General features: G+C 49.1%; 1 protein-coding gene across 1 annotated transcript in view; it reads left to right on the forward strand.

Annotated features, from left to right (window-relative positions):
* DPYS (dihydropyrimidinase) overlaps positions 1–12,760 on the forward strand; it is a 103,073-nt gene that overhangs the window by 44,251 nt on the left and 46,062 nt on the right. Inside the window, exons 5-7 of the mRNA XM_013006682.2 lie at positions 2,989–3,145; positions 5,352–5,493; positions 8,564–8,706. Coding sequence (XP_012862136.1) covers positions 2,989–3,145; positions 5,352–5,493; positions 8,564–8,706 — 442 coding nt within the window. The remainder of the gene's footprint in view (positions 1–2,988; positions 3,146–5,351; positions 5,494–8,563; positions 8,707–12,760) is intronic.

Below are 12,760 nucleotides of genomic sequence, written 5' to 3' on the forward strand. Positions count from 1 at the left end.
GACCCGACCTAAGGGCCCCCGAGACTGTCAGTCTTTGTGGAAGCAGAGTTTCATGTGTCTCCCAGTGGCTGGTCGCTGTGACCCCTCGACCTTGTGGTTAGCCGTCAGACACTTACCTTGCAGGGCCACCAGGGCTCCTTCTGTCTGGTCTCCCCCTGGTTTCTGAGAACAAGACGGTTGGACGAGGGTGGCAGGGGGGTGCGCCGCATGTGGGGGAGAGAAGGCTCCGGAGGGGAAGGACCTGGGCCATTGCAGTCCCGAGCCCCTGGGGGATAGCATGCTTCCTTCAGAAACCACATTGCGTAGGTTCAGCAAGCCTCACTTCATGGGCTTTCCCGTGCCTAGGCTTTGCTAAAGGGAGGTGGCTAATTTGGGTGGGGTGGGGGGATATTATCTGTGAGATAATAGGGTGCTCTGTTCCAATTGCAATGGTGGCCTTACCCTTTCAGAAGTCTCTGAGGAGATCAGCTCCTGTCGGTTAGAGATCAGGTGTGCACGGAAATCTGGAACTTGAACGTGGAGTAACTTGGTATGCCGGCGTCTCCTCCCGGGCGCTCTCCTCTGTGCCTGCAGCATTGGATCAGTGGATGCCGGTGAATCTATTACTCTGACAAATGGTAATCGGAGGTAGGACTCTGATTTTAAATTCAAATGCGCTGCTGTTAACTTCTCTAACATTGTGTGCTTTCGATGGCCTCATTTACATGATTTTTAAAATTCGCTTTCCTGGCTACAGTTTAATCATCTGAGTGTTCTTTTATTTAATGTAAGTTTAAGAAGGAGAATTGTTTTTAAGCGGGTGTGAAAAGAGGACCAATCTATTTGGCACAGAGCCACACTGGGGTTCAGCTCGGTGACCTCTGAGGATAACCGTATGCCCTCAGGGTTTTATGGCCTGGAACTAGGATCCGTCTCCTGCACTCTCTGTGTGGGAGGTTAGATGTACTGTCACTGTCGAAATGTTATTTAACCCTAAAGGTTCTGAGAAGATCCTATTAAAATGGCAACAATCAGTTAATTTAGTCAGGTTATGCTGCAGTAACAAATGCATCTAAGACACGAGTGGTTTACAATGGTAAGAATTCGCTTTTTATTCATACTCATGTCTGATGTGGGTGCATTCTGATCTTGGACTCTCTCCCTCTCACTGCGGGACATAACAAGAAGCAGTCCCCATGTTGGTTCCCTGACAGGGGCAATAGTGAAAGGAGAACCCCACGGTAACTTTGTTAGCTTCGGTTGGTAGTGTGGTGGGTTATGAGTTGGGCATTACCCACAAGGTCAGCAGTTTGAAACCACCAGCCGCTCCAACAGAGAAAGAAGAGACTTTGTACTCCAGTGAAGAGTTGGAGTCTCAGAAAGTCGCAAGGGCAGTTCCCCTCTATCCTGTAGGGTCGCTGAGAGGCACAGTGGACCCAGTGAGAGTGAGGTGTCACTTCCCTTCCCATTTTATGGGCCAAGGTTAAGTCATGTGACTAATGAGTGGGGTGAGAACCTGCCATGCACATTGGCCTTGACTGGGACAGGGTAAATACCCCGCACTGTTGTTGGGTGCCATCAGCGGATTCCAACTCACAGTGACTCCACATGACAGAGTAGGAGTGCCCCACAGGCTTTCCAGGGTTATAAACAACCCCACCCCCACCCCCATAAAGCTGGAAGCAGATCACCAAAGGCTCCACAGAAGTGCTGAGTGAATTAGAACCTCCTACCTTTTCCTTAGCAGTGGAACATTGAAGTGTGGTACCACCGGGGCTCCTTCAGTAAACTAGTAGGTATCTTTAGATCCAGTTCTCAAGACCAAATTATAGTTTGGGATTCATGTTATCCCTTGCGCCCCTCCCCCCCCCAACCTCAAAAACAACACCACCACCACCAACGAATTCACTGTCATTGAGCCCATGCCAACTCCAGTGACCCTCTCGGGCAGGGTAGAACTGCCCCTGGGGGTTCCAAAGCTGCAAATCTTTGTTTGTTTGTTTTTAATCATTTTATTGGGGGCTCTTACAGCTCTTATCACAATCCATACATTCATCCATTGTGTCGAGCACATTTGTACATACGGTGCCATCATTATATATTCAAAGCATTTTCTTTCTACTTGAGCCCTTGGTATCAGCTCATTTACCCTCTCCCCCTCCCTCTCGAACCCTTGATAATTTATAAATTTTTTTCTCTTAATGTCTTATACCGACTGTTGTCTCCCTTCACCCACTTTTCTGTTTGTTGCCCAACCCCCCTGGGGGAGGGGGAGGGGCTTTGTAGATCATTGTGATCAGGTCCCTCTTTTTCCACCACCTCTCCCTTGCCCTCCTGGTATTGCTACTCTCATCATTGGACCTGAGGGGGTTTTCTCTGTTGGATTCCCTGGGTTTCCAGCTCTTATCTGTTTTACTGTACATCCTCTGGTCTAGCCAGAATTGTAAGGTAGAAGTGGGGTCATGATAGTGGGATGGGGGGAAGCATTAAAGAACTAGAGGATAATTGTATATTTCATTGGCGCTGTACTGCACCCTGACTGGCTTGTCTCTTCTTTGTGACCCTTCTGTAAGGGGACATCCAGTTGCCTACAGATGGGCTCTGGGTCTCCACTCCACACTGCCCCTCATTCACATTGGGTCTTAGACGCCTAATATCTGATCCCATCAACACCTCATGATCACACAGGCTGGTGTGCTTCTTCCATGTGGGCTTTGTTGCTTCTCAGCTAGATGGCCGCTTGTTTATCTTCAAGCCTTTAAGACCCCCGACGCAAAGCTGTAAATCTTTATGAGAACAACAACAGCAACAACAAACTCTCATCATTCTCCTGCCGAGGGGCTGATGGGCTCAGCCTGCCGGCCTTGCAGTGAGCAGTCAGTCCAACGAGGAACCCTCCGCCCCACCAGGGCTCCTCTTGCTAAGACAGAGAGCGTGAGGTGTCAGCCTTTGTCAGGTGACTTTTTTGGGTGCAAAGTAAGGTGCTAACTGCTTCCTCTGACCTTCCAGGGAAGGTGGTCTACGGAGAACCCATAGCGGCGAGTCTGGGCACAGATGGCACTCACTACTGGAATGAAGAATGGCGTCACGCCGCCCACCACGTCATGGGCCCACCCCTGCGGCCCGACCCTTCCACGCCTGATTTCCTCATGAATCTCTTGGCTAAGTAATTGTTTTGCAGATGATTGTGAAGTGTTTTGTCAAAATCGGGCTCTTTCTGAACCTCAGGTTTGCCCGAGGACACCTTGTTCGAGCCTCGGGAGCGTTGGCTGGCGTCCCAGGGGCTTGGTGCCCTTGGAGAGCCGCTCAGCTGGCACCCACCGCCCGCGTCAGCAGAGGGTACACTGTCCAAACCCCTCCTGGACGCTGAGAATTCACATTTGGGTCACTGATGTTTTACTCTCCTCACCAATCTGTTTTTCCTTCTCTTTTCTGACTGTCCTTGCCCAGAACCAAGGCTATTCAAGATACCTATCTTCAGCAGAACACTCTTGAGTTGTTTTCCGATGCGGATACAAGCTGGGGCCCGTCTGCTGATTGGACAGGAAGCTCTGTTCCTGTCTGGGAGGCCCTGACTAGTTTCCCTTGGTTTCTGCCATTCGTAGACAGCCAGACACGCCTCTCTCTTAGATTCAAGTGAACAAATGGATTTGCACAAGAGTGTACAAGTGTTAACTGGTGCCGCCTCTCTCTCTCCTTCCTCTTCACACTTCTCCTCTCTCCTGCTATTCACAAGTCAAAGCCAGAGCCCTGACACCCAGAAGGTGTCAGCGTCCCCCAACAATCTCACATCTCTGTTCGTCACAGGATGGCCAATCAGCCAGAGGGTTGCCCCGGTGCACCTGCCCCTCCCTCTTCATGTGGCTCACCTTGGTTCTGTGTTCACAGCCATCTCTCTGCATGTGATCGGCAGTGATCCTGAAGTCGTTTCCTTAGTGCACTCAACGGTGTGGGGTGGCCATACCGGACCTCCTCTGGCTTCCCTGTTGCCAGAAGGCAGAAGTCAGACGTGCCTCTGCCCTCTGTCTCTCTCTACCTAATCTGATACCCGTGGCATTCTACTACCATGCTGGGTTCAGTGACCTGGGGTAGTCTCCACACAGAACTCACAGTGAAGACCCATCATGAAGGAGATTCATCAGGGAAGTTAACAGGCGACCACACATCAGGATCAGAAATCAGTAAGGATGCAGTCATTGTGGTCGTCGTCATTAGGTGCCATCGAGTTGGCTCTGACCCACAGCGGAAAGGAAACGCTGCACAGTCCTGCGCCCCCCTCACATTGGTGCCTGTGCCTGAGCCCATTGATTGCAGCCGCTGTGTCCGTCCGTCTCCTTGGGAGGATTCAGCCTTCGGTCCTCAGCGGCCCCTCTCCTCAGTCAGCAGCCAGCTCTCTCTCTGGTCCTCAGCCTCTCAGTCACGTGCTTCCTTGACCTCTGCTTCTATGGACCAGGAGGCTCGCTGGTCTCTCTGCCTCACCCTCCCATAAACAACACACCGCCCTTCTGCTCCGTCTCCTGGTTTCCTTGCCTTGGCCTCTGGTCTCAACCTGGATCCTCTGCTCTGCCCCGCCGTCTCCACTCCACAGTCGCTGGTGCCTCTGGCCTCAGCCGACACTACTTCCAATAGAGATCTTGGACATGGCCTTCTTCTAAGGGTCCTGGGATTTCCTGCTCTGCTCCTGCTTCAAAGATGGCTCACACTTGTAGCCCAAGGGGTGGTAACGAAAGCCGACCATTCCCCTCTATTAGCATGGCACCTGCTCCATTGGCATCCCCCCCCACAGTCATTTGGCGGGAGTTACAGAGACTTGGGTAGAAGAGCCATACTTAGAAATTTCACTCCATCAAGTACATATCCCCACCAGTAATGAGCACGTTCTTGTGATGGTGGAGCCAGTAAGGCAGGTGTCCTCAAACTATGGTCCGTGGGCCACATGCGGCCCGCCAAGGACATTTATCGGGCCTGCCGGGTGTTTTTTAACTTCAAAGTAAGATATGTGCAGTGTGCATAAGAATTTGTTCATAGTTTGTTTGTTTTTTAACTATAGTCTGGCCCTCCAACTGGTTTGAGAGACAGTGAACTGGCCCCCTGTTTAAAAAGTTTGAGGACCCCTGCAGTAAGGGATGGAGTTGGCCAGGTGCTTCCAAGAGTAGTCTTTCAAAAGACTTCTTTAGCAAAGGAAGAAAACAAATCCCAGGGTAAAGGTGCAAATGAAGTGAAATAGATATTTTAAAAAGCTACTTATTTTACCTTGTATTGTTTTCTGACTCTCGGTGGAGAAGGGGAGTCGGGATTGGAAGGTTATTTAAAGTCATCCTAACCCCTTTGGTCGACTCCTCTCCATCACACTTGTGTATCTCTCTTGACAGCGATGATCTGACCACAACCGGGACTGACCACTGTACCTTCAACACCTGCCAGAAAGCTCTAGGGAAGGAGGATTTTACCAAGATACCCAATGGGGTGAATGGCGTTGAGGACCGAATGTCGGTCATATGGGAAAAAGGCGTGGTAAGTGTCGGAGAATCCAGCCCATTTTGCCTATTTGAAGTTGGATTCTTAAGCCAGGATCCAACTTTTGCTTTCACCAGAGTAACGTAAACTTTTTTCCAAAACAAAATAGAGAAAACCCACTGCCGTAGCGGACGTCAAGCCATGGTGACGACCCCAAGTATTCCAGAACTGCTCCATCAGGTTTTCTTGACTGGATTCCAACTCTTTTTTTCTGAGGCTCCGATGGGTGGATTTAAACTATCAGCTGTATGTGACTAGTTGAGTGCAAATGCTTGGACCCCCCACCCCCACCCCAAATAAAAAAAACACACTCACTTCCATCAAATTGATTCCAACACATGGAGACCCCGTAGGACTGGGTAGAACTGCCTCGGTGGGTTTCCGAGTCTGTATAACTTCATGGGCGTAGAAAGCCTCATTTTTCTTCTAAGGAGCAGCTGGTGAGTTTGAACCACAGACCTTGCATTTAGCAGCCTAATTTGTCACCCACTGCACCACCAGGGCTCCTTTCCGAACCACCAGGAGACTCTCAAACTTTATATAGGAAAGCTTTTTGATGGTGTATACCAGGGTAAAAAGCAAAACAAGTAACACTGCCATTCAGAAGATCCCATCTCAGAGCGACCCTGTATAGTGCTTCCAAGACTCGCTCTTGCATGGGGTAGACAGCAGGAGCTCTTGAACCCTCGATCTTGTCATTAGCGGTCCATCCCCTCACTAGGGTGGAGGCTGGATGGTCAACACTGCTTTCCATTTCCCCCGGGTACGTATCAGCAAAGCAATGGTAGTATCTCGGTACAGCTTTAGAGGCTAAGTTGTTGCGTTGTTCAGAGGCGCTCTTTTTCAAAGAGCATTCTTCTTCAAGACTAGAAGTTCACGGTGATTCTGCTCCGTCCCTCAGGCTCTTTAGTCCCAACGTCTCCCTGTGTCGCTGTGGCAAATACTTGAGGTGATAGAACACGTTTGAAGAAGTTTTATTACGTTCGCAACCGCTTCTCATGAAATTTGAAAAGGTTCTCCTTTGAAGAACCCTTGGAAATCACATTTTTTAAAGTGCGGTATGAGGCTTACCTAGATAATAGTCTGACATCTAGAAAGAGGCTTTAAAGTCCTGTGGTTTAAACTCTTCTCCCTTCGGATGACGAACAGTCAGACCGCTGGATGGCTCTGTGTCCTCCTGCCCAGGTGGTTGACGTGATTGACGTGGGAGGTTGTCAATGGGAGCAGAGGGAACCCCCCTGCCAGACATTTTCTCACTACTCACCCTGGGATTCTCCCGTGGCTGGCCCAGAAATCAGATCTTGGGATCCTCTTGGATAACTTTTCCTCCCCCACCCCCACCCCCCCCACCCCCGCCTACCTCCAGCGAATTTTAATTTTCAGAGGCTTCCTCCTCTCCGCCTTCGCAATGACCGCTTCGTTAAGGCCCATCGTTTGTTTGGACTTGGCAGTAGTGTCACAGCCGGTGGTGGCCTGCTTCCATTTTCTCTCTGCTGTCACGGTTTCCGTAGTCCAGTCCCAGAGGACCTTTCTAACACACGGCTCTGCAACACTCCTCCTAGGGTGTCGCCATTTTCTGGAGGGTAATCTTGGGATCACCAATTACATCTACGAGTTGTCAAAACATCTTTCTCGCTCTGTCTGTGTTACCGTCCTCTCCACCCCTCCCTCCCTCTCAGCTGTGCACCATCCCCACTCTTAGCGGTCCCAGAAAATGTCTCTTCTTGGGCTCAGACTGCTGCTAACAGTTCAACTTCTCTCTCTCTTGACTTCCCTTGTTCCAATGAGTATCTGCATGGCCATCGTCATCTATTACAGTTCCCGATTATGCAAATGGCTTCAAAGTGACGGACTATTTCTTATTAGTACACAAGGAACAATGCCGCTCTTTGACACATTGAGATGGTTTGCTTGCTTACGGGAATATTCCTTTCAAGTCACAGTTATTAATCATTTCTTTGAGGCAGGAAACCTTTGATAATTGAGTAAGCCTCATAAGAGTGCTCTTAATTGGTATATTTACATAGGTGCAAACCATCAGTCTTCTATTGATCACTTTAGAGCGGCGTCCCATCCTTCAAACTCTGTCCATATTAAAATCTCTCGCAATAGATGGTCCATGGCTGTGGATAGGTGTAAATCTCAGTTGCACAAGATAGAACCCCTTGAGCTATTGTTTTTCTTCCTCTTTCTTAAACTCTTGTCGCCTGATCTGAAGGCCGATCTAATTTGAACCCTGGAATATTCTAGTTGGTGTGTACATAATTCTCTCATATACCTTAGGTGTGCAGCTCAATAAGCCAGGTCATAAGTGGGATAGGAGGCAGTGGTAAAATTCACATGAGAACTGAAAATACTGTTGCCAACATCCGGCTGTCATGGACTGCAATCTCGTGAGCCTGGGAAGGAGGGCAAGAGAACTCCAAGCCGAAAGCTTTTGAAAAGGCCTCTCCAGGCTGCCCTGTGTGACCACTGCCACCACCACATCATCCTCACGATCGCTTAAGACTTATCACCATCCACAGATGCGTTTACTTCCACGGGATAAGAAAGGAGGTGCAGATCTGTCGTGCATCTTAAGAGATGCAAGTCTTGATAAGAGAATTGTTTCAGATGCTGGAACGTTAGGACAAATGCATTTTTTCCATTGGATTGTGTTGTGGACTGAACTGCTTCCCTTCCAAATATGTGTTGCAAACCTTGACCTCTGCCTGTGGTTAACGTCCTCTTTGCAGATGGCTGAAGCCTGTTCTATGAGTGAGGCAGGGTTAGTGTGGGGTGGCCCGTGAGTCAGTCTCTTCTGAGCTAGAAAGAGATGGAGTTGGCAAGTTAAAAGCAGAGAAGAGGGAAGATAGATTTCGTACCACATAAAGATCACCAAAGAGCCAAGGAAAAGGGGCCTTCCCCCACAGAGCCGCTGAGAGAATGTCTTCCCCTCCAGCAGGGCCTGGAATCCAAACTCCCAGCATCCCAACCAGTGAGGAAATAATCCCCGCTGGGAAAGCCATCGGCTTCGTGATGGTTCTCTTACAGCAGCACTGGGTAACTAGGACTCATTGTTTTGCAGCACAGTGGTAAAATGGACGAAAACCGATTTGTGGCCGTTACCAGCACCAATGCAGCTAAAATCTTTAATCTCTATCCAAGGAAAGGAAGAATAGCGATAGGATCAGACGCGGATATTGTGATCTGGGACCCCAAAGCCACCAGGTAAGCCCCAGTTCGTGTGTTCCCTGGTTCCACGTGGAGAAGAGCACGCATTTGCCAAGAGACTGCGCTTTGCCCTTCGCCCGCCGCTTCCTCTTGCAGGGTTTGTGTAGCAGGGCTCAGGCATGTTGAGCCCCTGCACAAGGAGAGAGGTTTTGATGTACAAACATCTCTTTGTTTTCCTTGGCACAGAGGGTCTGAAAGGGGTGCTAGTTACCTTTCCCTGAAATTGGTATGTTGATAAAACCAAGGGGAATTTGCCACTTCAGTGCCTGGCAGATGCTTGGGTGTATGTGGGGGCGCAGTGCAGAGCAGTGGAGAGAAGCAAAGGCTTAGCTGGGAGAGGGCTGAATGGAGAGCTTGAAATAATTACAGCCCTTTTAAAAAAGCTTTCGGAGAGAAAAATGCTAGCACAAAGGATGCCACTCAGAGTTAGCCAGAATTTCCAGTTGAGTTCATCTTGAGCCTATCATTTCCCAATAGACGCCAGCTTTATGTTTCCAATTTCCATGATTCTGTGTGAATAGTGCAGGTTTGGCAAATTCCACCAGCTCAGGCAGGCACTCAATAGAAGCTGAAGCTCTGCTAATTTCTCCTCTTCGGATGTTAGCCCAGGTGACACTTGCACCCGGCTTTGTGTTTTCTATAAACTTTGCAATTGTCTTGGATACAATTCCACAAACTTTAATGTTTGTGTGTGTTTGCATAAACAAAAAAAGTATATGGCCTTCTGCTTGTATTGTAAGCCATTTATTGAAGATGTGTCAAGTATTGCACTGTGGTTTACCATGAGGATGCTATGATTGCAAAGATCTCGTTTCAGTGGTGGTGCTATGGGACTTCCTTGGGGGAGAAAGAAGACCATTTGACAAGCACTAGCTGCCTTCCCAGTGATCCTAAAAGCAGGCCCCAGACACTCTTAATGGAACACAGTTGCTTTTTGGTGGTTGCCATTCTCCTCTGGCAATTACCCATCTAGGGAGCAGTTCACGCAACTGACAGGCTGTGATTATGGCAAGTAGCCTTCAGCGAATACTTCAGCGTCTCACTTCATGGCCAGTTTTTGGTCCATGTATCTTCAGCTGTGTTCTCTAGAGAAACAAAACCAGTGAAGTGTGTATGTGTCTATACCGAGAGAAGTTTAGATCAAGCAAATGGCTCATATGGCAGGCAATTTCCAAGTCCATGTTGCAAATGTCAGAGTGGAGGCTTCTCTTGACTTGTGTAGGCTGTAGGGGCTGATGAACTCAAGGTTGGCAGGTCAGATGGCAGGTAAGAAGACAACTTCCAGGAGCATCAGGCAATAAGGCAGCCACTGGCTCAAATCGAAGGAACCAGAGGCCAGATGACAAGCCAGATGCAGGATACAGACCCAGCAAAAAGATATGCAAGCTTTCCCACAGTATCCACTTATATTGGAAGCAGGTCACATTTCTGATGAAATGTCCTTTCAGTTGAATGGCTGTTCATGGTAGATCTTCTGTTAGTCCGGGTAGACTAGAGAAACAAATCTAGTGAGACACTCATATGTATATAAGAAAGAACTGTAAATCAAAGAGTAATTGTATATTAAGAAAACATCCCAACCCAGTCCAGATCAAGTCCACGAGTCTGATATTGGCCCATATATCTGAAACCAGTCTATATATTTTTCTTCAGACTCACACAGCCATACAATAATGCCAACTGCAGGAAGATCACAGGGCAGTGGGTGGAAAGTCTTGTGGAAAAGCATTGGTGTGGGTCTCCATGTGGCTCCTCCAGTTCCGGGGCTCTAGCTCCATCCAGCTTGTCATCAGGTATGTCGGGCAGCAAGTGTGTGTCCTGCCTCCAGAGAGAAGACCGGAGTTCTAAGGATCCTCAAGAGAAAGCCAGGCCCACGCAGAGGCCTCATTGGCTGTGACCCGATTGAGCGGCTAGACTCCACCCCTTCTCAAGTTGACAGGAGATTATGTAACTGCCACAGACCTCATTCTGGAGATGATTGCATTAGGTTAGATTTCATCTTGGAGGATTACCAGGTCTTAACCGCTCAACCACAGATAATCCTGGCCCAGCCAAGTTGACATAACATCTTAGCCGTTACACCATGCAGTGCAGTAAATGACAGTCTGAGCGTCCAGTTTAATAAACACCCTAAGACAGCAGATAGACACAACTCAGGGTCGCCGTGACTGTGGGCACAAGTCACTGTTGCCCGCTGAAGTTTTAGATACCAGCTGGCCAAGTGGACTGGGTCACTTCTCCTCTTCCTTGCCTCCCCTCTCCCCCACTCTGCATAAGAAAGGAAACCGCACGTGGGCAGCTTCTCGGTTAGGAGAACTTGCACGTAGAAAGACAGTGGGATACATGCTAGGATTTGATTATATCAAAGCATGACTTGAAGAAGCCCTGGTCAGCGCTTTTAAACTACTAGCTGCTCCTCAAGAGAAAGATGGGGCTTTCCACTCCCATAAAGAGTTACAGTCTTGGGAACTCCCGGGGCGGCAGTTCTGCTCTGTCTTACAGGGTCACTGTGAGTTAGCAACGACCGAAGGCAGTGAGTTTTTAAGTTTTGTGGTGCCGGGTCGGGGGTGTGGGGTGTGGGTGGTACTCACGGGGCTGCTAACTGCAAGGTCAGCAGTTTGAACACTCCAGCTGCTCCCTGGAAGAAAGAGGAGGCTGTCTGCTCCAATAAAGGCTTACAGCCCTGGAAACCCTCTGGCCTATGGGGTGACTGTGGGGAGGCATCAACTCAGGGGCTGTGGGGGGATGAACTGAGCCTGTTCTATCTGCAGAGCTTCCCGGCCTTCAAATCACTCTACAGAAGGCTAGTGCCCAGCAGTGCCCTTTCTGTTGATATTCCAACAACTGGGGATCGTTTTAAGTGCTTTTGAAATGAATTGTGACTTCTAGAGATTACCCGAGAACAGCGGTTCTCAACCCCTTTGGGGGTCAAATGACCCTTTCACAGAGGTCATCCGATTCATAGCAGTAGCAAAATGACAGTGATGAAGTAGCAACGAAAATAATTTCATGATTGCCGGGGGTGGGGGTGGGGGGCTCACCACAACATGAGGAACTGTATTAAAGGGACAAGGTGTTAGGAAGGTTGAGAACCACTGCCTTAGAAAACCTAAAATTGTCTACAAGGCAGAAACCTCATCACATGGAAGGAAAATCTTGGTGAAAAAAAAATGTTTTGTCTTGTTTGTTCGCAGCAGAGCAATGGGGGAAATCCTGACAGTGCTAAGAGCTAGAGCCATTTGCATTTTGCACCACTTAAAAACGCTGAGGTGTCTAACCTGCTATCTGGACAAGATAAGGCCCATCTCTCATCACCGTGTATGATGAGAAAAGTGGGAGACAAGTGTCCGAGCGACAGACTTGGGGGGAATCGCCTGCCTGAGACAGTGACTTTGCAAGACAGATGCCTTTGGTGAGAGGAAGTACCAGGATGCCTCCTGAGCATCACAGCCGACAGAGCACCTTTCCATGCACTTGACTGTTCTCCCCCGCAGCACGCATTCGTTCTGCCCACCAGGCGGAGAAACCTTTGTGTGTGTTTGTCTTTGAGCTTGTTCTCTAGGATCCCGCATCAGAAATGAAGGAGAGACAGAAGTGCTGGATAGGTGATGTGGCCATCCAGCCCCCCCTCCCCTCCAGTGCAGAGACCAGGGGGGCTGCTCTCAGGGCTGCGGCTGCACCTGGCCTCTCCGGCCTGCAGAGTCTCCGGGCCGCTTTCCTCTCTGAGCATGGCATCCGCTCGGCTCTAAAGCATTGTCTCGCTTCGACAGCTGGACAAAGAGAAATGACCTGAACTTAAGGTTGTGAATAATTCACTTGCTGTATTTACCACGTACTGCTGCTGGGAGGATATTTATAGGCTGTGCGCATGTCTCTTTGAGTCAGGTTTTTAGACGCTATAAATGCAGCCGACTCCGTGTCTTACAAGGTTTAGCTCCTGATTTTCAGTAACACTGTTTGTTCTTCCTTCGCTCTTCAGCTGCTTCAGAGCAGAGCATCCAGATGTGTATGTAGTTAAGAGGAAAAGAAAGAGTCTATACATTACCTGTTT

The sequence above is a fragment of the Echinops telfairi genome, unplaced genomic scaffold, assembly GCF_000313985.2.
Source record: "Echinops telfairi isolate 266 unplaced genomic scaffold, ASM31398v2 ScPeMD7_1;HRSCAF=3_0, whole genome shotgun sequence".
NCBI classification, from domain to species: domain Eukaryota; kingdom Metazoa; phylum Chordata; class Mammalia; order Afrosoricida; family Tenrecidae; genus Echinops; species Echinops telfairi.